General features: G+C 43.3%; 1 protein-coding gene across 1 annotated transcript in view; it reads right to left on the minus strand.

Moving 5' to 3' along the window:
• The window catches only part of TMEM132B (transmembrane protein 132B), a 204,870-nt gene that overhangs the window by 125,659 nt on the left and 51,231 nt on the right, over positions 1-27,980 (minus strand). Inside the window, exon 2 of the mRNA XM_085075376.1 lies at positions 19,965-20,844. Within this exon, the coding sequence (XP_084931502.1) occupies positions 19,965-20,844 (880 nt within the window). The remainder of the gene's footprint in view (positions 1-19,964; positions 20,845-27,980) is intronic.

Here is a 27,980-nt window from a genome sequence, read left to right on the forward strand (position 1 = left end):
GAATGAACTAGCACAGTCAGTGGTATTTATTTAACTTCTAAAAATTAGTTACAAGTTGATCTAGAGAAAGTGTGCAATGCATCAGGACAGCCCATGCTGCCAAAGCACTGCAAAAACAGGTTTACTCCTAAAAATAAATAACAGTAAGTTACAGCTGATCAGATGAAATTCTGCCTGGTATGAAACAACTCAAGTAATCTCTTTACAAAATAATTCCAAAGTTGTACAAATGGAGGCATATTTACAAGTAATTTGTGAACAGAGAGAAAAATGAATAAATTGATCAAAAATGCTATTTACTGCTGGCAGTTCATTTGACTTTCTGTAGAATGCTTCAACATTTATATTCCTTCATTGGAATAAATAAGTATTGAAATATAATGGATAATGAAGCAGATGCTAAAAGGCAATCGAAGTGCACAGGATTTTTTTTTTCCCCAAGACCAATATAAATCTGAATGAAATAAAAGTTGAAAAGTGGGTTTTAAAGCTGGGACTTTTATGAAAGGTAAATGAACAATGGATTTAAAGCAGTATAATTACTGATGAATCACAACAGTATGGAAATGGCCTTGGAGAGCTCCAAATGCATTAAACACTGTGGAGGGGGAGGGAGAACAAGGGAGAACAAAAGTCCCTAAAAGGAGACAACACTGAGCCTTTGCTCAGCTCAACCACCCTGCATTGAGGTAGCAAAATCGGCTGAATTTAGGTCATAAAGCCACATCTGAAGATTATTCCATCCATGGAAGTTTTCTTTGGTTTGAGCAAAAATGTGGGAAAATCTCAAGATGTGCAGCCTTGGAACAAACCCAGGAGAGCTCTCAATGGCTCTGAGTGTCTCTCTGTCCCTGGCAGCAGAGCCATGGGCTGGGAGAAGCTCAGGTGACAGCGGCAAATGAGGATGTGTGGCAAAAGGCAAGGAACAGGAAAGCTGTCTGGGAAGTGCTGGTGTGTATCATTGATGGCTCAGCCACCAGCAGACCTCTTGGAGAGGATAATGGGTGTGTCCCAGGAAGGAGCTGGGGAGAGCTGAAGGCAGGGCTGAGTCCCACAGGGGACAGCAGGACACAACAGCCACCCTCTACTGACCCCCCAAACATCCAGCTCAGCCCTTCCTCCTGAGCCAGACAAGCTTCCCAACAGCCACAGCATGTCCAGACTTCAAGCCCTTAGCAGGGTTTCCTCAAAGAGCAAATGCATTTGCTGAAATTAATTTTGGGCTGCAGCTTCTTCAAAGGTGCCCATTTCTACATCAGGCAGATTAGCGGCAGTGCCGGCTGGAAGTTGCACTCTTAATCAAAACCAAAAATGTACTAAGCAGATTTTCCCTTTTGTTTACTGAAAAGCTGCTTTCTTCAAGGTGACTCAAGACAAGAGGCAGTTTGCTTAAACAATAAGAGATTTGCCAGAGGTTCCCTTTTTCATCCCTGATCACTTCCTGCAGCTCAGGAAGAGAATTCTGCCAACAGTGCACTGGAGTACAACCAAGGAGTCAGAACCTTTACTAATTTAAATCATTTAGCTGCAAACCAGAACCAACCAGACACAAACACTTTGATCAAACTTGATCAAAAATGGTTGGAAATGAGAAACAATTTGGCTATGGCAGGAGTACCACTACATTAGCTGGGAGGTCAACCCAACTATTCAGAACTTCCATTATGCAGCAGAAGGAATGCAAATCTCTGCATTCCCCATCACCACTCCAACAGTTACATATTCAGATTTCTTTCTGGAATAAGTGCAAATTTGCTTTGATTCTATGACATTTCATCACTTAATACATTTATAGCATGTCAAGGGAAAACTTGACTGAATTCACAATGCCGTACTGATTGAGTTCCTAATAGGAACAGCTGTCAGAAGGACTTGTAAGGATAAATTTCAAAATCACATTTCCTAGTTGGCAGAGGACTTTCTGCACTTTCTGTACCTAAGTACAGAACTTTCTGGGACACAGATATGGACAACCCCTCTCTTCCCACTTGCCACCAGCCCATGACAGGGCAGCTGCTGCAGCCACACCAGTGCTGCTCAAGACTTTTTCTCCAGTCTTGCACTTGAGTAAAAAAATTGTGGAGTCAGAAAAGTCCCCTGAGTACAAACCACCCAACCACAGAGCTCAGGTGTGAGCAGAGAACACAGGAGGCAGCAGAGCTGGGGCTCAGCATCTACCTTAGCTGAAAATGGGCAAAGATGACACAGAAAACCAACTCAACTCATGTTTGAGCTCTTGGCCAATACCCCAACCTCAGAGCTTCCTGCTCCTCTCAATCTCTACCTATGAATGGAAAAAAAAAAATCTGGGGAGTTTTCCTCTGTTCCTGATCCCTCCTCTGAAATGTTCACATTTGTTTAGAAAGGTCTTCAAAATACAGCTTCCAAGTGAACCTAAGCATTTCCTAATTCCTCTCCCTCTCTGCACAGACCTGGAAGGCCCTGAAATGACCTACCTTGTGCACTCATGACATTGGTGAACACATCACCCTGTTTCAATTAGGCAAGAGAGGAAAAAATCAGTGCTTTTCAATACTTAAAACCAACCAGTTTCAAATAAATATAAGTTGTCCTGATTGTCAGATAAGCAGCTTCTGCAAAGTGATTGCAAACGTTGCAATTGTTTTGCCATACAGTTGCCAGCAGCTGGAAGCTCTGAGATGCCCATTTCAATCAGAAATTTTCCATTTCAAATGCATTTGGCAGTTTGTTCGAAGTGAGAAGTGCTTCTCATCACGAGAGCTTTCAGAAGACCACAAGGAGTGAAGCACAGGTGGCTTTTCTTAAAGTGGGGTCAAAGTACAGCTTTCTGTAAACACTCCTTTTTATCAGTAAATAAATAAGAAAAGGTGCTGTGCCATACTTTCTGCACTGCTATTAGGCAGCTGAGAGGCTCCTGCTAGACCAGACAAAGGCTTCAGTCAGTCCCACAGAATATTCCCAAAACAAATGAAAAGAACGGTGGGAGGAATTCACTTAAAAGTGCATTCATTGTACTTTCCTTTTCATTAAAAATAATAATATGCAACAGCTCCTTGTGGTGTCGAACGGACAATACTCTTCACTCTTTTTTCAGTTTCCAGCACTTCAACCACTTGTGCTTACATTCTTCTACCTAATCACTACCTTGCTGTTGTTAAAATCCATCATGCACTAGGGGCCAAATCTTGAGGTCCCCACTCAACCCCTCTCTTAAATGAGCTCTTAGGAGCATTTTTGCATAATTAAGCATCACAGTTTTATTTCCCTAACTGATATTTGAATAAAGAACACAAGAATTGGCCTTGATCATTACCATAATGCTTTCATGTTTTCCACAATGCCACTCAAAACCCTAAAAATATGGCAAAGAAACCCTGCAGGGAATTAATGCAAAGTGTCTGTATTTGCACCAGGAACCAATTGCTGAAAGAGAAAAAAAAAAGATATCTGAAATAAACCTGGAGGATGCCATTAACAGAAGCACTTGTGAGCAACTTGCCCTTTAAAGCACTCATGGGACAAATTCATCTGGAGAGTCACTTGAGAGGGAATGGTCTGTAATCAAAATTAATCACAATTAATTTGGCCCTAGGTTTGTGCCGCTGAGAGCAGGCTCCTGCAGGCAGCGCTGCGGGCAGCGGATGGCAGGGATCACATCCACAGCGTCCACCTCTGCTGATACTGCCAGCTCTGCTCTGCTGGTGCCATCATCAAATGCTGCAACAGGATTCAGGCCAAATTTGCTTATCGCCTCTGAACCATGAGGCCAGCCAGCAATATGTGCTGAATGGCGCTTTTTGAGGATGTCATCGTGCTATTTATATTACCTAATTCTCCTCCTCCAGCTCCCTGTGGCAAACCAACAGTTGAAATCAGCCAGTAGGAGCTAACAGGGTTATGTAAGTGTCCATTTGCTGTACATATGCTCTCCCCCCTGAGGCAGGCAATCACCACGACTCCATAGCAAGAGAGGTGCACCTTCCATCGGTGATGTCTGAGCACAGCAGGGTTTTAGAGGTGCTTCAGATGGTGTCTCCACCCTGGCTGCAGGAGGACATGCAGGGAGCTGAGCAAGGAGCAAGCAGCAGAGGACTGTCACAGGAGCACACGTTAAGGTGCTTCTGGCTTGGACATTGATCCTTGTCTGCCCACGAAACAGAGCCTCACTGAACCAGGCAGGGAGTGGCAGCTCCACATGTGGCTCCTCTCAAGGTAGTGCTGAAGAGACACAACCCTCAAGCTTTTTGCCCAGGCTTAATCCCTTGCTCTGCCTGCACGAAAGTAAAACATTTCCTTGATAAGGAAGGATGCAGCTTCCCTTTCTTCTTGATCCCTCTCAGCCTCTAACATCTGTTTCAAAGTTAACTGGGTTTATGGACCTGGACAATTCTTTTGTTTCAAAAATATTTCTCTTGCACTTAAAAGAAACAATATTAATCCCTGCAATCCATGAATTATGGTACCCTTCACCCCAAGGTGTGTCCGAATGGCACAGGCCCTATAACATGACGGACTGTTGGCACCAAATCTCTTGTTCTCTGGAAGCATCCAGGGTTTAAAACCTCAAGAAAACTGTCTAGGAGAGCTAAACTCCTTAACAACAATTTAGTGTTAAGAATATGACATGAAGTTTAAAGTAGGCATTTTAATTATGCATATTCACTTTTTTTGTTTGCTATGTTCCACCATGAACCTTTGTCCAAATAGAGCTAACCAATATATAGCACTAAGGTTTTACTCAGAATCTGTAAATTCAGTTCCTCCAGGTGTTCAGTCACATGGAGACAAAACTGATTCCCACCACCCCTTCTCCTGCCTTGAATGTGTATTTTGGGAGGTGTATCTTCCCAAAATATAGCATTATCACTCCGAAAACACCCCAAGTTTTTGAAGGCAAATTGATGTGACATGTATCCAACATGGCAGAAAAAGAAGGAGCCATCACAGCAAATGAGGAATGTGTCATTTTCTCCACCTTTTCTGGGATGGTGAAACTGAAGCACAAGGAAAGCAAGCGAATCACTCACGACCACACCAAGAATAGCACCACAATCCCCAAGCACAGGACACGCTACATACTTGTAGTAACAAAAAATATATCTGTCACCGCATGTCACACGAGCTCATTCAAACTAAAAATTTATCACTTGCTTCGGACTCCAGCCAGGTGACAGCAAATATATCATGGAGCTGTCAACAATCTGCTAATCTGGGCTGTGAAGTATAGGAATACAAGAAGCTTAAAAATATACTGCTCCTTCAGAAACCATAAATTTTGCTGGCTCTTTCTCGCATACCACTGGGTAATAGGTCTACTCCAGCTCCTTCACTCCCACCTCCTGCAGTTACACAGTTTCATTTTGCATGTCTATTTAGAGAATGGCAATCAGGCACACGAGGCAGTGCAAATCACCCTTGGGTACAACTACAAAGAAACGCAGACCCTCTCTGGCTCTTTGACTGAGAAGAATTACCAGTGGCAGATTTAAGTGCAAAGTTGGTACAGAAATCCCAGGACAGACACAACTAGATTTTCAGAGACAGCTGGAATAATATTCCTGCCCATCTGGAAACCTGATCTGTTGTGCTCTTTGGAACAGAGAAGAAAGCAAAGAGAAGAGGAGGAAGACCTTTTCTGCTCCACCTGAAACCAAGCCATGTGTCTAGGCTGCACTTTTGGAGAAGATGGCACAGTCCCATGAGTGAGCACTCAAGCAAGGACTTCAGCTTCTCCTAGCTCATGTATTGCACAAAAATTCAAACCAAGGGAAGGAGCTTTGCTTATAAACACCAGAGAAGTTACAAAGAATATTTCACCAATAACAGCTTGTTGTGACATTTCACACTGGGCACATTTCTGGAGACTGTAAACAAAAGCAAACTTCTTGTTGTCCAAGCCATGATGCTTTATGAGCAGCAAGCTCACTAGGGACCACATTATCCTGCTTAGCCTGAGCTCTGCTGCCCCTCCAGCTGGGTGACCTGGCCTGGCTGGGGAAGGCAGTTTGACTCATTGTTCTTTGTGCAAGTTCAGTTCTTTAACCGAATTTCTCTGATGCCAAACCTCTCGGTGTACCTGCCATTCTTCATTTCCTACCCTGGCCACAAACTTCAATTTTCTCTCCTCAGCACCTAAACGGTGCATAATTACGACTAATTATCGATCACTGAGGGATTACTAGTTGACAAATCCAATTTCCACATTGTTATCAGGCATGACTGACTGGAGCCCAGAGAGGATGAAAGGTGCTGTGTTGCTGTAGAAGCCTGCAGGTCTCTGAGCTGGGTGGCACCAGCGCTGTCATTGTCACCAGCACTAAAGCCATCAGGCTGCAGTGGCACCTCAAGGCTGATGTGTTTAGGGCCCTATTACACAAGACTCTATAAATCTACGCAAAGTGACAGTCCTCACCCCAGAGAGATTTACAAGCCTGCAAAAGCCGAGCCTTTTACATCTGCAAATGTATTCAATTTGGCTGCATTTGTACCACTTTTGCATTCCATTTCTGCAAATATTCTCACAAGCAAGCGAGCTGGCAGCGATGTTCAGAGAAACAGCTCATTTCGGGGAAAAACGCCACTCAATTTTCCTCAAAGCAAATTTTAGATTTGCATGCTTTGGTGCACCTGCTGATCTCAACAAATTGGGCAATGAAGGAAAGGGGAGCTCTGTGCCACCCTGGTGCCCTGGGAATGCAGCCCATTAATGGCATTTGTGAGCTGCAGCAGGCCAGTTACCCAGAAATCTGGAGTTTGCTGCCACATGCCCTCTGTGTTGTACAATCGAGGCACTGTGCAAACAGAGCATTTCAGAAAAAAGTATTAAAAAGAGAAATCTGAGAGAAAAATACATGGAGCTGCTCAAACATCGTTGGACGGAGTAAAAAAGCAATGTTTTAATACGGAGTCACATGATGAATTTTTTCCCAGTTGTACTTCAATGGAGTTATTCACATAATTCAAGTAGACACAAATCCCAGTGTGAAAATATCTGTGCTCTTGTAGCCCAGTGGCAGCCCTTCCAGCATGACTTACAACAAAAGGCTGGAAAAGTCCACTCCCCTGGTACACACAAATTGGTTTATTATTAGAGCTCATCCAGCACCATTATTTTCTGACAGTAAATGTGTTTTTAACAGAACTGAAATTGCTGTGAAGAACATTTTTCTTGCAAATGTTTAACTTTTCTTTGGGGAAAAACCACATTTTTGTTTCACGTCTCTTTAACATTAAGATACATTTCCCTTTCCATTCTGTACCGAAGGAAGCACGACACAATTTAGAAAATGCTGCACTAAATCTTCCTGGCTCCTAAAATAAAAGAACCTGAGAATGAGCTTTACATAAAGAAAGATTGCAAGTGCCTTACTAAGGACTTTATTCATTAAAAAAGACTCAACCCTATTCGGCTTCTTGTCTATGAAAGTGAAATATGATTTTATTAAATGAAGCCCTTAATATGTTTGCTAAGACTCTGTCAGGCTGAACATTAACTACATTTCCATTGTTTTTCAAGTCCAAAAAAGAAAGTTGTTCTGCAAAGAGACAACCTCACTTACAGCTTCTTAGCCTTCAGACCAGCAGGGAAATTTGCTTTATGAAGTGCATTTGCAATATCCAGCTCACACAAGGGGCACAGTGCATTCAGAAGAGAAAATACAACAGCTTTCTGAAATCATTTAAGGAAGGGAGTGGGGGAAAAAGAGAAGAATAAACCACAGTTCGTGCATTTCGATTTGGGGTAGCAAATTGCATATATTGCCCTGAGCCTGGGTGTTCCCAGGATGTGTGGAAGACATCCTTACTCCTCCTAGCCAAGAAATACCACCTGGGGCAGCCCTGCAGGCTCTCTGCCCTTTGCAGGGCTTGCACAGGGAGGAACAAGTTCCTAAATGTCCCCCCACAGAGGCATTTTTAGGGGAGGCGATGCTTTGGGTCCTTTCCGGGGGATCACAGCCCAAACACAGCTTCCCCTCCCAGCCGGGACACTGAACCTCACCAAGCCTCATCCTTCCCAAAACGATTCCACTGCACTGTTGACTCTTGCGGGGTTTCCGCTGCAGACACAAGTGTGCTCTGCCCTCTCCTGGCCTGCGCTCAGATCCGAGCCTGCATCCCCCGAGCGTGCGGGGATGGAGGGATGCGGGAGGGATGCGGGAGGGATGGGGACAGCCAGCTCTGGGCATCACCCCTTGGGGTCACCGCAGGATGGCATCTCCCTGCCCATCATCTCACCACCCTTGGGTCAGCTACTCCTTGTGCCATCCCAAATCCATCTGCCCTTCCCAGACCCAAAGGACAAAGCAGGAGCACCCATCAGCCCCCCAGTCCTCACTGAAAAATAACAGTTTGAGGGTAGAAGAGGCAGTGCCTTCTCCTTTTGGAAAGCATCTTTGAGGTGTATCACTGGAACATGAGCAATAAAAACAGTAATTTGTAGAATGAAAGCAATGACAGACGTTTCTTGTACAAACACCGTGAGACATTACAGATAAAGTAACTTTACATAAATAGGCAAAGCATTAGAACTATTATCACCAACAACAGTGCAGGGGACACAGCAGTTTAGCAAAGGAAGTGAAAAATAGCGGATGTGATTTAAGAGGCAGAGAAAATCTGAGCTGGCAAGTTGTAATTACTGAAGCTGAAACCCAGCCAGGATCCTGCTTGACTGCCTCCAGGCTTAGGAAATGCAACCCGGAGTCTTTAAATGACCAAATAATTGAGACCTGGGTTTCCTGTCACCAGTGAGACACAATCACCAACGTGGCCACACCAATGTAGAATTCCAGAATAACACAGAGATCCATAAACACCATCCTGCCTGGCACTCCTGACTGCAGAGCTCTACAACCAAACTTTGACCTGAACCAGATCTGCTCTGCAAGGTCGTTTTTCTTCCCACAGTGGTACAGCTGCAGGGCTTTTTCAACCATTCTTCAGCTTCAGCAGCCTGTAAGCATCTAATGTCTAGTCAAAGGACATTATTCATCCATTTTATGGTTCCCAGAATGCAAAGATATCTACCCAATTTCCTAGGAAACATTAATATTAAAGTATGGCTTTCTCAGCCCAAATCATGCGAGCTGAACAAAGTTCTCCTGACGTTTTATGACAAGGTGATTAATAATACCGAGAAGAAGAATGAAATGATACCAGATTATAAACTATTGTAAATCTTTCAGTCATCCCAGGAATAATGAATGTAGATTTCTTAGGAAAGCAGTGCAGATTTAAACAGAACCATTTTAGTTTTCTTGTCAGTCAAGAGGCTATTTATGTAATATCAGGAAGAGACAATGAACTCACTTAATCTTAAAAGGAGAGTGTAGCACATATCTTTAAAAACAAAGGATTCCAAAGACCATCCTAAGGTAGAATTTCTGAGATTGTTAAAGAAAGGGTTGCACCTTGACCATTATTTTTGAACACTGACCTTCTCTTCTCCAAGCAAGAGCCACAATGACAAGAATGCAGTCAGACTTAAAATGTCTGAGCTGACACGACCAACCTTCTTCAAACACTTAAGCAATCAAGTTTAAGAGTACAAAACTGCACTGACCTAAGACTCCACTGGACCAAAATGCCCCAAACTTCCTTGACATGGGTTTTGGAGTCAAGCAAAACACAAATGCAAACTCTCACCAGTTGTTCTACAAATGCTGCTAAGTTTTCAACCCCCACCTTGAGAAAATGTTGTGGGTTTACTCTGCTTGTGGCTGCCTGGGGAACCCTGTGCCCTCTGACCCCTTGAGGCAGCCTGTCCTAGACATTACCTCAACACAATAATTAATAAGTAATAATACTGAATTTGAGCTCGTGGAATTCACACAGGCTAAATGTTCCAAAGGAAAAATGAATAATGCATGTAGAAGAGATTCATTTGGGGGAAAAAAAATGTAACTTCAGTTTGAAATAAAGCCCTGGTTGCCTTGGCAAAGAGGATTTAATTGCTGTAATCGCTACATCTCACATAAGGTCGCTGTTTGAGGGAGTCCACAGTACTGCTATTCATTCTGTCTCTGCTCCATGGCAAATAAAGGACTACTGGTCCCAGGAGCATCAGGGAAATAATTCTGAAAATGTTTAAATTATTTTTAAAGGGTTATTAGCTTTGGCAAATGAGTCAAAAGTCATCTTAACGGAGAAGCATAGGTACTTAGAGCGCATTATGGAGATGACAGCAGGAAATGCCACAATTAAGAGTGTACTAGTGGTGTTACTGTGGGTCATTAAAAACAGAGCCCAAAACATGAGCTTTCCCTCTCCATCTGTGTCCTGTCCACCCACCCACTCGGGGTGCCACTGTCCCCAACAAATTTCTCAGAGAAACAGGGAGCCAGGGCACTGCCACACACATGCCTTGCACACAACCAGATTCAAATAGTTTTACTGGCACAAATCCTAAGCAACTCTACAGAAGTCAATTAAATCACTCCTCTTTTCTGTGTATGACAGAGAAGACTCTGGCCAGGCAAATTAAATTAGAGAGGGGCCAGAGCCAACCTCCCAGATCCGAAACAACCCAAAACTCACAATGCAGTTGGATCTTAGTCCAGATTCTCACAGTCTGCTGCTGCTTCTCCCTCACCCTCTGCCACCTCCCAGCACAGGACAAACTTTTCAGACTGTCCCCAAGCATCACTTGGTGCATTTTATCACCACCTTCCACCAGGGATCTGCATCCAAGTGCTCATCCATGTGCTCCTGTGGCTGCTTGGCACCTTTCTTGCCCAGAGCCTCATTAACTGGAGCAGATGCTGAGAAAGCTCCTGAACAAGACATTGCCTATCCCACCCTTCTGCTTCTCTGCCTTTCCCACTTGCTGTCCTCTAGGACCAGCAAAATGAGAGATGGGGATTTTGTGAAAATGCATTTGACAGTTCCTTCATTAATACCTCAAAATGCTGGGCCACACAGTGAGAAAGTTTGCTTGGCAGGAAAATTTTCACAAGGATGTAGTGGGGGACAGGAGGGTATATTTTGGTCTTAGTGAGCAATTTAAGGGAAAGCATGTTGGGGGCAGAGGGAGGGTGACAGATTTGCCCCACAAACATGGGGCTGCTTTAATATGGCTCTCCTAAGAGCACCCTCCTGGTCAGGGATACCCCAGGAAATGCTGCTGCTCAGAACAATTCCCCCTCTTCTGGGGATACCCACAGCATCTCCCCGGGGATCCTAAGGAGAATAGATTTTTGGACATTTCCCTCTTTTGTAGTTGTAACTCCCAAGCAGGGTGAAGCCCAGCTGCACCCAGGGCACTGCCAGGCAGCACAGCTCAGGGCAGGGAGCTGGGCTGGCACACCCAGAGCTGGGGGGAGATGAGAGGAGAAGCTCAGCACTCAGGAGCAGCTCCCTGGGCTCTGGAAAGCTCAGGAAGAGCTCCTGCTGGTGCCCCCTGAGTGACTCAGCACTGCCCCACTGCAGGGGCTTCCGGGGGCTCTGCCAGCTTGAGGCTTCCCCATGCTGGCACAGCCTCCCTGCCCCTGCCCACGCAGAGCTCCAGGCTGCCAGGGAACAGTGCAAGGAGTGAAATAGCTTTAACTGTAAGCACCATTTGCTGTGCCTCGGGATGGCAGACTCATTTGTCACTGTTTTCTTCTCCTGCAGCTCTTTTGATTCATCTGGGATCCAATAACTTTGTTAATATGATTTCTTTCATAACCTGGCTGAGTACAGCATCCAAGGCAGACGTGGCAGCTATTTGAGGCATTAAATACCTCACACACAGCACAGCTCCCTGCTCTGCCTTGTCCAAAACCATTTCTTACGAGTCCTTTATTGACATAAATTGCATGGGGAGCAGGAGCAGCACCCAAACCAAGAAGATCTGTTGACAATTTTCTTGCAATATACTGTTTCCTGCTCTTTCTGAGAGTCCTTCCTCCCCAAAGCTGCCAGCAAACTATCACGCTGGCCTTCTTCTATCAGACCATACAAAAACCCATGGGTAAACACAAGGACAAAAGCAACTCTCTGTTGCATCAGCAGGAACACAAAGAAATTGAGATCAATGTGCTCACTCAAAGCAATACTTCATCAGCTTCATGGAAGAGTAATCTGGTTTTTACCAGAATAAAATTACAGCAGTGCATGGCCTAAAACATCTCAGGAAAAAAGGAAATTTCAAAGTAGTCGCATTTTTCTACTTTTAATACTATTCATTACTCTGAATGTAATGAATAGAAAGAGAAGTAACTGCATCAACGACCGAATCACTGTTGTGTCTGACTTGTTTAAACAAGACTGTGATTTACTGCACTGCCAGCTAATGAAGAGCTGTACAAGAAGCTGATCAATGCCATCATTGTCTGGCAGCACAAAGCAGGGACTACTCAGCATATTGTCCAAAACAAAGGCTCCCCCCAAGCTCCCCGCCAGGGACTCGTTTAGTAGGACACACAGTTTGCAGAGAGCCACAGTGTGCCCCAAACTTGAAATGATCACTCAAAGACAGGAACCTTTTCTGACCTCTGCTTCCAGAAACCTGAGTAAGAGGTAAAAAAATAAGAGAAATTGATGAAGAAAGTGTTTATCTTGCAGCTGTCTTGCTTAAATTGCCCTTTGTGATACTGTGTATTTAAGCAGTTTTGTCACCTCAAGGCAGCTTTGTGTTCATTAACGGAGGGAACTGAACTCAGAGTCAGCTGCTCACAGGCAAAACTCAACTCCTAATCCCATCTCCAGTGGTTTCCCTTCCCATTTCATAGCTGCACCAACGTTAATCACAGCAAAGGTAAGACAGGATAGCTCCCAGCAAGAACAAGTTCTGGAGAAGAGCTGTGGCAATGCCCTGAGCCAAGTGCAGAGGGTGAACCTTTGGGATCCCTTTAATTCAGCTCCTCACCCCAAACACCTTCACACTGCACAGGAGTCTGAGCAGGTGCAACAACCAAGGGTGTCCTTTTAGCAATGTCTCCTCCAAAATCCCCATCCCAGACACGCCCAGCACCACCAGCATTTTGAGCACAGCTCGTACCTTGCTCTCAGGGCAGCTGTGCACTCTGCCAGTGCTCTGCACATCCCCACCTGGCCCTGGAGCAAGCACCGAGCTCTGCAGGAGCTGCCTGCAGTTAATTAGCAGGAGCTGTCATGTCAGAGCTTTTGGAGATGGGGGGCAGCCTAGGGACAAGCTTGTAGAACCCAAACCGTTTAAAAATGTAAAATCTCCTTCCATTACCATCAACAAGGCACAGTTTGTGTCAAGTCACATGGTGCATTGGCACCTTCCAGATCTATGGGAAGAGCTTTTCACATCATCTCCCTTTGCAGAGCACAGCAATGCCTGCTGGCATGCTGGCAGACAAGAGCTTGTCAGGGCTCCTCTGACACCCTTTCTTGTCACACACGTGCCAATCTGATGTGTCAAACAAGATGCAGTGCCACCACTTACACACATACCCAGTCACAGTGCAGAGCTGAGACACCTGCTCGTGCACCAAGCAACTGCAAATCAGCACTGCTACCTCTCCTTTTTCCTGCTTTGTGGTTCTGGATATGAGATACAGCAAATTCATTTACATGACATTGCTGCATCCTTGCTGCTCACAGGTGCAGATGGGCAGATGAATGAGATAGCTGAGGTGCTGGCAGGACTTGAATGGGAGAAGAAGTAGGGTTTCAAGGCAAACCAAATACCTTTTCCAGTGGGAAGTGGATCCTTGTTTCATTCCAGATGTACTCAGCATTCTACCACACACATGGAATATTACCAAACCACCAAAATTAAAAATAACTGGCAAATTCTTCATCTTCTCAGTGAAAAACATGGGTGGAATACACACACAGGCTAAATATTTTTAATTAATCTAATTCTGCATTTCGATCCATCTTCCCCTCCAAGCCTTACAAACATTTCCCCGCTCCTGTGAGAGGCCAAGGGAAGGAGCAGACAGTGGGGACACCTGCCACAGTCACCAGGACCCCATGCCATCCTCCTTCCCCTTCCCACCACCTTCACAGCACTGCAGGAACTCAGTTTCTGCACCAAGCAGCACATCCAGGACCTCTTTTGCAAGGCATCAGAAATTTCCATCAGGAAACATCTCAATTAAACCCCTCTGTCTGATCACCACGAGGCTGCAATCCCATCTGGAAGCACTTCAAAGCCAATATCCAACAACTACCAGGGTTTTCTGTCACACAGGGCTGCTGCTCTGCCTGTGCTCAGTGATCATGGACGGCTGATTATTGCAGCACATAGTTGACCTTTAGCTAAAATCCCATTAAAGAGCTTTATTGACTGTAGTCTTGCAGGGTCTTGCAGGATTCACTGGGTCATTTATTCCCTGTCGGAGATCCATTGCTTTTTAAGCTTTTAGAATTGCTCCAGTTCTGAGGAGGAGTTATTTTTTTTGTCATTTTGAACTGCTTTTAAGGCTGTATGAGGGGGTGGTTTCTTTTCTTCTCCCTCTCCAGCGTGGCTAGGGCAGAGGAGGTTATCTTAAGGCACATGAGAAGGAAATAGAACTTGTCAGTGTGGCACAGCTATGGATATGGATGCAGCAGAGCCATGAACTGCCAGCATTTTACAGGGAAGATGCTTCTTTCCCTTCAGCCAACAAAGATTCAGGTCTAACTACTTCATACAGCATCCTTGGGAAATTTATAACTCCATACCATCATGGCAGGTTTTCATCAGCTACAGCCAATTTTCCTGGGCCACAAGCTGGTCTCACACAGAAATAAGAAAAATAAAAGAATGGTTCAGCCTTTTCTGAAAGAGGATTTATAGAAATGGTTCATTCAAGCCAAAAAACATTCTGGTGACAGCTCCCCCAGGCTTCATAGGAGTGTCCTGAAAGGATGCTACTTCCTTTCCCAATCAGTAACAAAAAGAAAATAGTGGAAGACAATATAGGCATCAAGTGAAGCAGGATATCTGGGAAAAAATAGTGTGAATCTGTCCTTGAGGAATTTGATCTAGTGCATAAATACTTGGGCACTGAACTCAGGTTGCACAGACACATCTGGCATTTCCAGGCTTCACAGTGCTCGGTATTTTTATTAATATTATGTATAACTATTTCATATTTACATTTATATGTACATTTAGTTCAATGTACATTCAGAGAGAAAAAAACCCCACAAATTTCAACATTCGTCCTGGGTTTACTAAAATTTTGGGCTAAAACCCAAATTATTCCCAAACCAGCAGTAATGCTTTACTTCTGTGAATATTTCTAAATCTGAACCAGCATTTCTGATTTCAGAAGAGTATTTTTTTCCCTTTCTCAACACTTTGATTTCTGCTGAATTTTCATCCTAAAATGATGTTTCAGTTAATAATTTCTTTCTCTTGCCAGTAATAATCCCAGTAATAATCCCAGTAATATTGCTTCCCCATTCCTACCAGCTTGCTGAGGAGTGATGAAGGCATGTGGAGCCTCCTCCTCACAGGCAGCCAGGCTGCCTTCCCCACAGTCTGTACTCTCTCATTTTCTATGCATTTCCAGATCCAAAACATTCTGTTTTCTTTCCCTTGTTTGCTCTTGGCAGCTATTGGCAGGAGACATCCTCTTAATGATCTTTTTCTGGCCTTCTAGACGACTGCTCAGACTTCTACAGATCTTTCATTATTAACGCAGAAGCCCTGTAAGTCACTTTTAATGGTCTGTGCAATTTTTATTCCTTAGCAGGAGACATAACCTCCTCCATATGGATATATGTTTATTAATATAAATCCTTCATATCATTTTTCCTAGTGAGAATAATCAGTGAGGAATGTATTACACCTTGTCCTGGTTCATCCCCAAATCAAAAGGCAATCTCAGGGTGCAGCAGGGCAGGGAGGAGTGGATAATCCTCCTCCCTGAGGTTGCCAAGGCACCGAGTGCCACTGAGGTTTGTGTGCTCAGTGCTGCCATTCCCCTCCAGACTCAGGACAGACACAGCCTGACCACTTTCATTCTCCTCTCAAGGCATTCATTACCTGGTTTCAACCCCTTGCTGTTATTTCTGGAGTTTCTCCAATCTCCAGTTCTGTTCTGACAGGGCAGAAAAGAAGGATGGGTGGTTGGTGTTAGGGACGTGTAAGGAATGCCAACAGAGCAGGTTTTGTGTGTGACTCGACAGTTTGCTGTTAAAGCTCAGCCTTCCTGACCAACACAGCATTGCTGATGGTTAAATGGGGAGACTTGGAAAGCAGGCCAAAAACCCATTGTTTACTTCTACAGAGAATGTCCTCATTTCTTTCCTATAACCAAGGGGCAATTGTCCATTTATTTCATTAAACGTTCTCCTGCTGTACAAATTGACTCCCATTTTTCTTTTAAATACATCCTCTGAGTCTCAAGATGGAGTTAAACAATAACAAACAGCACAGAAGAAACAGAAGCCATTCTCAGTGCTATTAGATGAGATTTCTGTTCTTCCAGTTGAGCAGGAATTGTTTCTTCCTGTCTCTTTTATAACTCCTCTAGGTGTATCAGGAGACTTCTTCTGTTTAGCAATTAGCACAAAAGTTGCTGTTACCCCTTCTGTAGTCATGATTTCCATCTTTCCTCATTTACTGCATTTCCTCATTTTCTGCATTTCATCTGAGTTTTTCAGTGAAGAAGGAAACAGAGATACTCCAGCACAGCAAAGGACAAAAAGTGCCTGAAAATTGGAGACACTGAGGTATGTACAAGTCCTGCTGGAATCTCAGAGCTGTCCTTCATTTTTACCCTTTTTTTTTAACAAGGTGGCCCATAAAAGAGTTTAATCATGGCAACATAGCCCATTTCACCTACCTTTACAGTTAAACTATGCTTAGTGACAACCCACCAAACATAATGGGCAAAATTTATCTTCCCAGATGGTGAATTTTGCAGTAAAGATCAGACCAGCAAGGCCACAAATTAATCTCCAGTGTCATAAGAATTTCATCGCACACATACATAGATCATCTGTCAACAAAGGCAGCAATACGAGTGTCAGGCACAGCAAAGGCACAAAATGCTCTCTTAGTCCCCAAATTCTGCCCTGTGGCATATCTGTGTCCTTCACTCACACCAAGCCAGGCTGGCTGAATTCCAGCATGAAAACAAACCAAACCACAGCACCACCAGAGCTCCAACTCCACCTGAAATTCTAATTATTGAATAAAACAAACGACCAAGACTTAGCTCAAGCCAAGCAAAACCAGTCTGGACTGATGGAAGGGACTGGAAGTGATTGCTGGAGCTTCCCAAAGAGGCTGCAGTGTCACCCTGTAAGTGACATTGTTGGGAGGATGGAGATCTAACAAGTGGGTAGCTTTCAACACAGCACATTGCTGAATCAAAGAACTGCTTCCAACTGTTTTTCAGTTTCCAGGCTTGGTTAAGAATCACAAATTTCACCAAAACAAAGAAGAATCTGCTCCCAAATGAGAACTGAAGTCAGTTCTGCTAGGGAAAAACCCAGCATAAAATAAAATCCTATGCAACACAGCATGAAATAGTAAAGAGGTGCATAAAATTGAGCATATCTGTTCCTTTGCATCCTGTCAGAGCTCAAGGCTGGCATCAAATGCTGTGCTGAGAATGACTTGGTTTTGATCTATCATCTCATATGAGCCAGACCCCGCTACACTTCTAACAGATATGATTAAAAACTATCAGTTACATTAGGCAAAAATATATTTCCCAAGGCAAACATTCACTTCCATGTATTTTTCTCCATGGCTATAACACACAGAAATTCTATGTATATAAGAACCTTCTGGGTTTTCACAGACATTAGCATTGAGCAGAAAAACAGGGAAAGCTGGTGAGGGAAGATGCATAAATTAGGTGCAGACACTGTAGTGCTTGTATTCCCTCAGCATCATTCCCTGCCCACTAGGTAAACTTCAGCTGGAGAATCTCTCCATGGACCTCACATATGTCATTCAAAATAATCATAGCAACAGTTGCTGGCACTCTTTCCATTCTGGAGAACAGGTGAACCACCAGCAGAATTGCATTTTGCCTCTTACTTTTAGCATTCAGCTGAAGGTTAAAGAAAAATACTTTCAGTTTCTCTGATGAAAAGCACAATGCAAGCAAAGCCAAATAAAAGCCCAGACAGGCTAGACTACAGACAGCCAATAGTGAATTTTCCCAGAAAATATTTCTGGGCACGTAAAACATGCTGATTTATTGTAACAGAAACATTTCCTGGAGATTGGCAGATTCCATACACTTTTCAAAGGAGGAAATCCCCATGGAAACCTGCCTGCCTTCCCAGCAGCTCAGGAGCACCGAGATGCACATTCCACATGTTGGGAGAACACCTGACAGCTGGAGCCATGCAAGTCACAGGGGCTGAGGGACAACATGAGGGTCTCAGCCTAGCCAGCCTCTTGTGGCTCATCCTGGGGCTCCCCAGTTTTTAAGCTCTCTACTCCCTCATTTTCTGCTTCCCTGAAGAGCCAGGTTAGAAACTTGCTCAGTGCTTCCAGGACCTATTGTGCTTTTGAGAGACAGCATTTCAAAATCGTCCCTACAAGAAGTTTTTGATTATTTCCTAGCCAGCAGAAATATCAAAACTCTATCCTTGCACCATTTGTTAAAAGTAAAAGCAATTTTAGAAATTCCAATGGAAAGAAAACATCCTCATCTTAGGTTGTGTCTAATACCTTGGGAATTTTATCTGTGGTGTGGAGAAGAGAACAAAAAACTGAGAATTAAGGGCTGATGTTAAATCCTTGCAGAGCCTTAGGCAAATTCTATAATCTCTCAGCTATAGCACTGAGGATCAATACACTCCTGCTGAAACCTGACTGCTCCGTGAGGCTGGTCCATCTACTGACGGTGGATGCTGGCCAAATCCATATTTAATGAATTAAAAACAGCAAATCCATGTGAAAACATGAATAAGTTGTGTTTAAAGGAAGACCCTTCCTGACCCAAACCTTTTAAAGTTTGGTTAAACTCCATCATATTTCTCACCCATCTCCCCCCATCAGGAGTGCTGCACTCTGAGCCACTTGTCCCCATTCAGGCAGCAATCTGGAAGTTTATTCATATGGATGTGCTATTTCACAAATGCTGCATGATTTCAAAGTGCTGCCTAAGGTTTGCTGTCTGTTTTCTCAACATCTGTCCCCAAAGTGCACTTCTGTCATGTTCTGCTCCCATAGTTCTTGGATCAAAAAGTTAGAAGTAAGGCATGAATGTGCTCTGAGGTTTCCTTGCATGGGCTCCTTCTTTCTCAAGAGTCTCACATTCTTACAGCAGATGACACTTTCCAATTACCTTTTGGCCCTTTTATTCCCCCAGTTTGGCTCACATTTCTCTCTGAATTTGGTCCCCATGCAGCTCTGAATGCAGAGTCTGACAGCTAAGGACATAACAAATCTGCAGCACTAACCCTCGGGGTGCTTAGAAATGCCTGAATTCTATTACAGGCAGATTCACAAGTAGAGGTCAACAGAGAGCCCCCAAAGTTAAAACAAAAATGGGCCACAAAACAAGCAGTCAAAAGCTTGAAGAAGCAGGATGGGCTGCTTTTAGAGGAAAACTGAAGAAAACTTGCAAACTTTGGCCCCAAATCCTGGCTCTGCCAAAGGATTCCTATACAAGCTAAACTCATTTTCTCACCTCTCAGCTCCCCTCTGTACAATGCAGCAAAAGAGTTCCTCACCACGTTTGACCTGTTCAAGATGCATCCAGTGCACTTTGGAAAGATGATAATAAAGTCGATAGAACCAGAGGAAGCTTCACCAAAGAAACAGAAAACACATCACAGCAGTTCCCCTGGCTGACTTATTTAAGAGGCAGAATTATGACTGGAAGCAAATAGGATTAAACAAGAAATAATCAAACAAACATTTATAGCTCATACTTTAAAATCAATGCCCATGTTCCAAAAAGTATCATCCACACAGATAATTCAAGACTATTTACAGTTTTCTCCTGTTGGAGAGGAAATGCTGAAATTCTCTCAGGAAAACACTGATTATAACAAAAGGTACTTCATCCAGCAGTGATTTGCCCCTATTTGTTTTGCATGCAACACTTAAAAAATTTTCTTACCTTAATACAAACTGGTCTGCTAGCGAGTAATCAGCCAGGAAAACATGAAAGGTCACAATGTCTCCTTCTCTGACCGGGCTGAGTGGTAAGTGAATAACGATATTTTCATCCAGCCTCAGCGAAGACTGCTTTAATCTGTCTTGATTTGGGTAAATAATGATGCTACCAATCCTCTCCATAGCTGACAAAGCTTGGTGTTCATTATCTTCACCTGCATGGATATTGTTTTCCCATTTTGCATCCTCTGGAGAACATTCCCCATCCACTGCATAAATCTTGTAGAAGAGCTCCACAGTAATCCCTTCCAGGGTATCTGTTTCCTCTGAAAGCAGGGGTGGAGGGGAGCTGAACCAGCTGGGAGACAATTCCAGCTCCACAACACATAATCCTAGGTGACCTGTCAATCTACAGCTGGCCACAACCTCTCTGGACTCCAGGAAAGCAAACATCTTCACACAAGGCAACATCTCCTCAGAATCGTAGTCATCCCAGTCCTTCCCCGCGATATAGAACAAGGTTTGTATCTTAGGTTTGTTGGAATAGATTGAGCTGTTGATTATGTGAGATTTTAATTTCCAGTTAAAAGTGAATTTATTAGTGAAACCAAAAGATGCAGAAGTCAGCATGAGGTCCAAAGGAATGGGTTGTTCAACAGAAAAGGGTCCATAGGTGGCATTGAGGACAGGTGGCTGTTTGGCTTTGTATATAAAGAATGAATCCACCCTAGACTGCAAACTGGAGTTCCTCATGATATCCTGGTTGGCTTCTTTGAGGAAGAAGAAAATATCAGCATTGGAGATGTGAAGACTCGCAGGGAGATAGGTTGGCAGGTTTGAGAATCTCTGGATGCTGTCCATGATTCCTCCTCGGCTCTCCACCACTGCAGGCCAAGAGAAAAGGAAACACAAAGACAACTCAGATGTTTGCTTAGCATGCCCCTCAGTTCTTCACAAAAGCAAGGGATTAAGGAGATCAATACTGCTAGCCACAATTACAGAACAATCTGACACAAGTACCATGGAATAACACTTTTGGTTCAGAGCTCGGGCTGGAAACATCCCATTGCATATCTGAACAGCTCCCCTGCCACCTTCCCCAGTCTGATATCTACTTGAGAGCCATTTATCAAGTACTGGATAGACAAAGAGGGGATTGATTGGCCAGATCCCAAACTAAGTTCCAAAACTTTTTACTCTCAGTCTTTTTTTTTTTAAACATGAGATCAAACTTTCAGCTTTTCCTCACCCATGTTTCAATATACTAAGAAACTGGCATATTGAATATTAGTAGCAGTAAAATAGAAAAGTTTAAGCAGTAAAAACTGAACATTTTCTTTAATCTTCCATCACTAAAACACAATGGAATGTGGGGTTGAACATCTGCATCACTCCCAATCTGTTCTGCCAGGTCAGCAGCTTGGAAGTTAGTGAGAACTTGATAAAAGCTTTGTGTTCCTGAAACCAGAACTTTCCACACTAAAATATATGGGGTTTGATAGAGGTCTCAGTGGGATGGATTTATATGTAAGAGTGAACTTGAGAGAAGGAGAAATCCTTTACACCCAGAAGGTTTGCAGACACTTAGAAGGATTTTTTTTCTTTAATTCCTGGGAAGAATGAAACACATTTGGAAACCACAAAAGTTTCTCTACAACACAATGGTCAATCCTCCAGCCAGCACTGAGCAATTTTTCCCAGGAAAGAAAAGATTCCAGAGGGAGGGAGGGATCAAATAGACATCCTTGGTTTGGGCTGATCTCTAATTAATAGTGAGATATATTCAATCCAGGCTGTGATTCTACCAGAAACAGTGGCTCTTTCAAACTAACAATTCCTACGCTCCAACAAAAAGCCAGTGAATCCAAACTCCTGGGATTGCCAGAGAGGAAACAAACAGAAACCCAATGAATTCAAATGCTGCAGTTCCATAATGCACAGAGATAACAAAGGCACAATGACAGAGCCTGAGGTCAAAGCTCTCGTTGTCTCTCGCTGAGGCTTAGTGGTGATTTCAGTGTTTGTCAGCACTGGGCAGAGCAGATACACAACACACTAACAATTACACCTGTTCAAGCCAGATGACTCAGATACTTGTAGCCACAATTTAGCAGAGATAAAAGCTCTAATATTTAAGCTATTTTTTCAGGTTGTGTATTTTTAAAGCCTACATTTATCAAAGACAGATTCTAGGGCAAATCCCATCCATTTGACTTTGCCCCGCTCTTGTACTCAGTTGAAATTCTGGTCATTTGTTTTCAATAGTTTGATATTATCTACACTTGTTTAAATGCCTCTCATTTCACCACAATACTTTTGCCCTTACTTCTGCTGTATATCTACTTGTGTCAAGGGTTTTTTTCAGCCATTGGAATATTCTTTGTGGGAATAAAAAAACATGCAAAAATACACAAAAGCAGCCCAAAAAATTCTCAGCAGGAAACACTCTACCAACAATCTCCTCTCTCAGCACTGCACATGGCTATCAGATCAGGGTTTCCTCTAAATAGTCAAATGCAGGCAAGTCCCTTTCTGGATTAATTGTAAATAAATTGAACTGCATTTGAAAGCAATGCTTTTGAGAAGTTGCATTTATCATAACAATTTTGCAGCCATACAGATAAGCAACCAAGAGGATAAGTACCTAGAGCAGCAAGAGTGCCCTCCGATTTCTGGAGCAAGAGCTAAAATCTCCTTCTCCCAAGGCAGCCCAGGTTAGAGAGGAGATTTAAAAACTGACACAGCTCCAAACCAAAACCAAGACAAGGCTTAAATGCATTTATGTTTACATTACAGGACTCCCACGCACACTTTATGCAGATATTTTATCTCTCTCAAGCAGTGATTTACAGGAAGTTTAAAAGGTATGTTTTTCCCTTCCCTCCATTTCATTACAGTGGCAACTTTCAGTGCCTCTGCTCAGAACTGGTAGGAGAACTAGGATATCATCCTGCTGTAACTCAAACAAAATGAGATACAAATTTTGTCTGAAGGCTTATATGGGAAGCCATAAACATCCGCAGACAGGGCTGGGCTTTGTCCTAGAACCAGCCTGCAACAAAATATGATATCTGAATTTAGCAGCATTTTATGATGCTGTAGGAACATCTAAAAAGAAATACTTCATACCATGGCAGGCCAATACCCCACCTTTTTAATTCAGCACATCAGCACCACAGCATCAATCTCCTTACAGCAACAATCACAAATGGGACACATTTGGAGCTTTCTGGTGTGCAAAAATGCATTGAAAACATCACCTGCTCCTTTAATGAGCACCCCAGCAAGATCAAAGAGGGCAGAACAGTAGAGCAGAACATGGCTTAGTTCTAATTAGGTACCAAAAGAGAGCAAGAATTGAAGAAAAGTAAATGGAGGCCAAATGAGCATCCCCAGAGCCTAGTGCTTTCTCACAGGCAGAACAGTCTGGTTTGCTCAGACTATTGAGGCACTGGGGGCATTGAGGGCAGATGTGTGGAAATAACACACTGTTGGATGTGAATTGAGATATTTAGTTTGAATTTCTGAAAAACTTTTACCTTGTAACAGGTTCTCAGCAGGCTCTTTGCCCCTGGTAAGACATTCATTTGGATTAGCCAACCACTGACCCCAAGAGCAACAGGTCAGCCTTTAAAATCTCATCACTGCAATTTTATGCCTAAAATCCTTCCCTCCAGAGTTGGGCAATATGCTCATAGCCCAGCTCATCCCGCAGACTCTGAGAGTGCAGATGGGAAGAAAACACCTGGAGATGTTTCTGAGGCACAGAGAGAGAGGAAGGCACCATGCACAGAACCACGCAATGCTGTGCCTCAGATGTCCCTTCCTGCTCCTCACCCTGAACAGCTCAGACCTCAAATGAAGCTTCTGTTCTGTTCTCTCATTAATTTTTTATTTACCATAAAATTATCCAATACTTTTGGGTTTAATCTCACTTGGCCCTGGACTGCCACCACAAAAAGCTGCACAGGACTAAAAGATTCACAGCCACAGCTGAAGGTCAGACTGTGCAATAAAAATCTGCCATTTGTGGAACTCAAGATTTCATTGAAGCTACATTTCTTAGATTTGCTACTTTTTAGTGAGAAGTAAAACAAGTATCCTGCTGGAGGATAGAGGTGGCAGTGGCAGGTCAGCATTAAAAACAATGCATCTATGTTAAACTGCAGCAAGAGGGAAGTCTTTTTAAATCATCATTTTGTAACTAAAAAGGAAAATAGCTCCTGATGGAGCAGAAATCCAAATTTCACATCTAAATCTTCTCTCTGTTTTAGCAAACTACTTAACAGGAGCCAAGTCTTCCATAAGTCATCAGTAATTCTGAAGCTGAAGGTGCAAGGAACAACAACTGTTTAAAATTGCAACTCTTTCAATATCCTTTTTCTCTGAAAACAAACAAGAAGCCAATCCTGCACCTGCGGAAAAACTGTGAAAATGTTAAAATTCATCTTTCCTGCTGCATCATCAGAACTGTAGAGCGAGATCATACAGACACTCCTCTTTGTAAAAGAGGAATAATTTCAAGTAATGTGGTGCCAGTAAGTACTATGATGTTATCCATGACTCATAGAGGCAATCAATGGCTTGTCTGTACAGGAGAAAAATCACCAGTCCCTCCCACCAGCCCTCACTGAAACACCATAAAGATCAAACTACACATGTACATTATTCCACTATAAAAATGGCTCTATTCATAATAATTATTTTGTTCTGGAACTGCAGGCATTAGCCTTGAATAAAAACACCCTGAATCCCAGAATAGGGTGTCTACACAAGGAAAGCTATTCTGGATCTCATTAGAGGAGACTAATTAATTCTGGAGCAGCTGTGTAGGTCACTTTCATATAGCCAAGGGATGCTGCTCAGAGACCCCAGCAGGGAGAGGTTGTTCAAGGTGGTTTGGCCTGGCTACAGATGAGAAAACCCTGACTCCTAAACCTGGCAGGAGGCAAACGAGGAGGATGATTACAGTGTGGAAGTTTACTACGAGTTTAGACATGGATGAGTAGGCTAAGTTTGGGTTGTGAGACGGTTTAGGGAGCCTGGATGAACAGCCGCCTCGTGCTCTCCCTGACTCACTCCAAATGTAATGAAATACCCATGAAAGGAGGATGTCACTGTTTACTTCCCACATTCAGAGTCCATCCTGTGACTCATCTCCTCAGTTTTACATTTGTAAAGAAAATGAGGAGAAGAACCCTCCACAGTCCCCCTGAAGGGTAAACTTCCATCACCCAACGAAACTATGAAAAATTCCATCCTCTTCCGTTCCCAAACAAGCCTGTAGCGCTTGACATTGTTATTCAGTGAACCACACTGGCACAGGAAAAGAGCCATAATGACAATTAGTGTTTTCAGCTCTAACAGAATAATTCGGAAATACAAATGATACTGCAAGAAGGAGTTAAGAAGAGCTCCCAGTAGGTTTTTAACATTAAAGTCAGAGCAGAAGCTGTCAAGATATAAAAAATAATAGAGTGAGAAAAGATGATAGAATCCCTTAAAGCTTTTCTCATTCTCTCTTTTTCTTATCCTGATTTGATGTAAGGGTAAGGACTCGCAATCAATTTACAGTCCTTACATCCAATCTTGATTACACATTTGTGGAGACAGAGATTCGCTTTGCAAAACATTGCTGGTCCAGCAGCTTGTTTGGAAAGGCAAGAAAATGGATGCAATTTGAAAAAAAAGGGAAAAAAAAGAAGAATAAGAAGAAAGAAAAGAAATCAACTTAATCCAAGCATCTAAAACTGAAGAGAGGTTAATTAACTTTTGTCAGCTTGGGACAATGTCTCCCATACTTATCTCCAAATGTCTGAGTCAAAGCTCTGCTGCCCAGAATTCCCTGCAGCTGCACATTCTGGCCATGCTCTGGAGTCAGCCCATCTCATTTCAGGTGTCAAAGCCCAGCCTCACTGCAGCCTCCCCTTCAGTAAATCAGGGTATGTCCAGAATCCATGCATCCCCTCCTAGAGAGTGCTATCTGCAGGGTGAGATCCCCCTGGAGGAGCTCATCTCCACCAACAACACAACTACCAAAGGTGGCCAGTGCAGACCTGCAGGTGGCATTCAGGTGGCCATGGGCACAGCAGGGCTGCCACATCCCATCTGTTGGCTCTCTCTTCACTAGAGCTTCTCCTCCCACACCCATGCTATGTTTACCCAGCACTCTGCCTCCAAAAAAGCTTTGAAGCAAAGTCTCTGGCCTCATAAATCTTTTGTCTGCTAAAATACATTTTTAAGTGGAAAATTAAGCCATGCATATGAATGAATCCCCTGATCAGGCCACACATTCATGAATTCTATTCTTGTGTTCCAAAGCAAGACAAGTGCTTTGCCTGCTTGCCATTGCCAGCAGATTAAGTTGGCTGGTGAAGTTTCTGAGCTGGTGCTTACTAGAGTTTTTAGCTTTTGCATGTATTTTGCACAGTCACCCATACTGAAAGACATATGTGCAGCAAGGCCACCTACAGATAGTAATAAAACCACGCTGTCTGAAAGGCTGCCTATAAATCTTATTAAAGTAATCCCTTCCCTGAACCCAGATTATTACATTCACCTTTATGGTAGAATAAAAATTAATTTTCTCAGCTATAATAAGTGTATGATAAGAAGGCATCGCTTGGGACTAAATAAAGATTATAATTAACTCCAACTGAATAAATCTAAATTTAGCTTGGACTAGCAATTTGCTTTCATGCATTTTCCTCTACGACTGAGTGAATAGGTACAGAAGGATTAGCATCTCATGCCAGTTCCAGCACTGCTGTCACAGCAAGGACTGGGGCAGAGTGTAATCCAATACCCAAAAGGCCTGAAGATTAATTCACGGTTCCCTATCAGCAAAAGTTTGGAAAACTGGAGAAAAACAAAAAGGCTCAAAATTGCCATTAGCCAGGCAAGGAAAATGTGAAGTGTTGGACTCCAGAGGGAATATTGCTCCCTGTGCTCCCTAAATCAGCATCAGGCAAAGGCAGGAGCTGTGCCCCAGGCTGTGCCCTGAGCTGGTATGGCCATTCTTGGTTTGCTCTCCCTCACCTGCAACACCTCCCAGGTGATCCCAAAAGCAAGTGCAAAACAAGATGCTACAACATTAAACAAGGACATTCAAGCAAACAAGTTAGGGTGAAGTTAATGCATCAAAGAAATATGCAAAGTTTACTCTGACTGTTTACTTAGTTGAAAATAAAAACTCTTCCAGCAGGGCTATACCCAGCAGATTAGAGATTTATGCTTTTTCAAGGAAACAAGGCTCTACTTATAAAGGGTTGAGAAACTGCCTTGTTAAGCCACTACCTCATTATTTGTGTCCTCTGGGCAGATGATTGTTAACAGTGTTATTACAGGGAAGGAGGAGGTCCAGCTTATTTGTCAGAATGGACTATATATTTATCCTAACCAGGGAACAGCGTGCAGCCCAAACAGCAAAGCTATTTGCCGCCTCCTCCTCGGAATTCCATGTGAGCTCATGCAGATATCAGATTTGCCTGGATAAGAAGATTTTATCAGGTATAAAGCTGCAACTGAAGCATTATCTTTACAGCAGAATGTTCTCCAAGTGGTACGTTTATTTCCAAAGACTGGAGTTCTTTTACCTTAAAGGTGACAACAGTCTGAAATTTAAAAACAATGAGGATGCAATACGTGTGGTTTTGCACCACTCCACTATAACAACTTAAATTCACCCCTCAGAAGGGTTCAGCTTTCCTAGACAGGACACCCACCTGCCAGCTCAGCACCACCATTTGTTTTTGAGAACAATATCACATCAGCACAGCCAACCTTGGTGCAGACACCAACAAAGCTGCTTTGATTGCCCAGACCTCAGAGCGGGGAGGGTGCTGAAGAATGGAAATCCCCCATGAGTTTTCTCATTCATTGTGTCTGTTGCAATCACTCAGGTTGATCTGCTGGGCTGATCATTGGCCTAACTTGCCATTTTAGTTTCAATCCAGGGTGTTGATATGGTGGTTAAAAGTCACAGGCTGCTCTTGGCAAGTTTCTCTGCATCTCTTATACA

This window comes from Lichenostomus cassidix, chromosome 15 (genome assembly GCF_008360975.1).
Source record: "Lichenostomus cassidix isolate B80296 chromosome 15, HeHo_3.0, whole genome shotgun sequence".
Classification (NCBI taxonomy): domain Eukaryota; kingdom Metazoa; phylum Chordata; class Aves; order Passeriformes; family Meliphagidae; genus Lichenostomus; species Lichenostomus cassidix.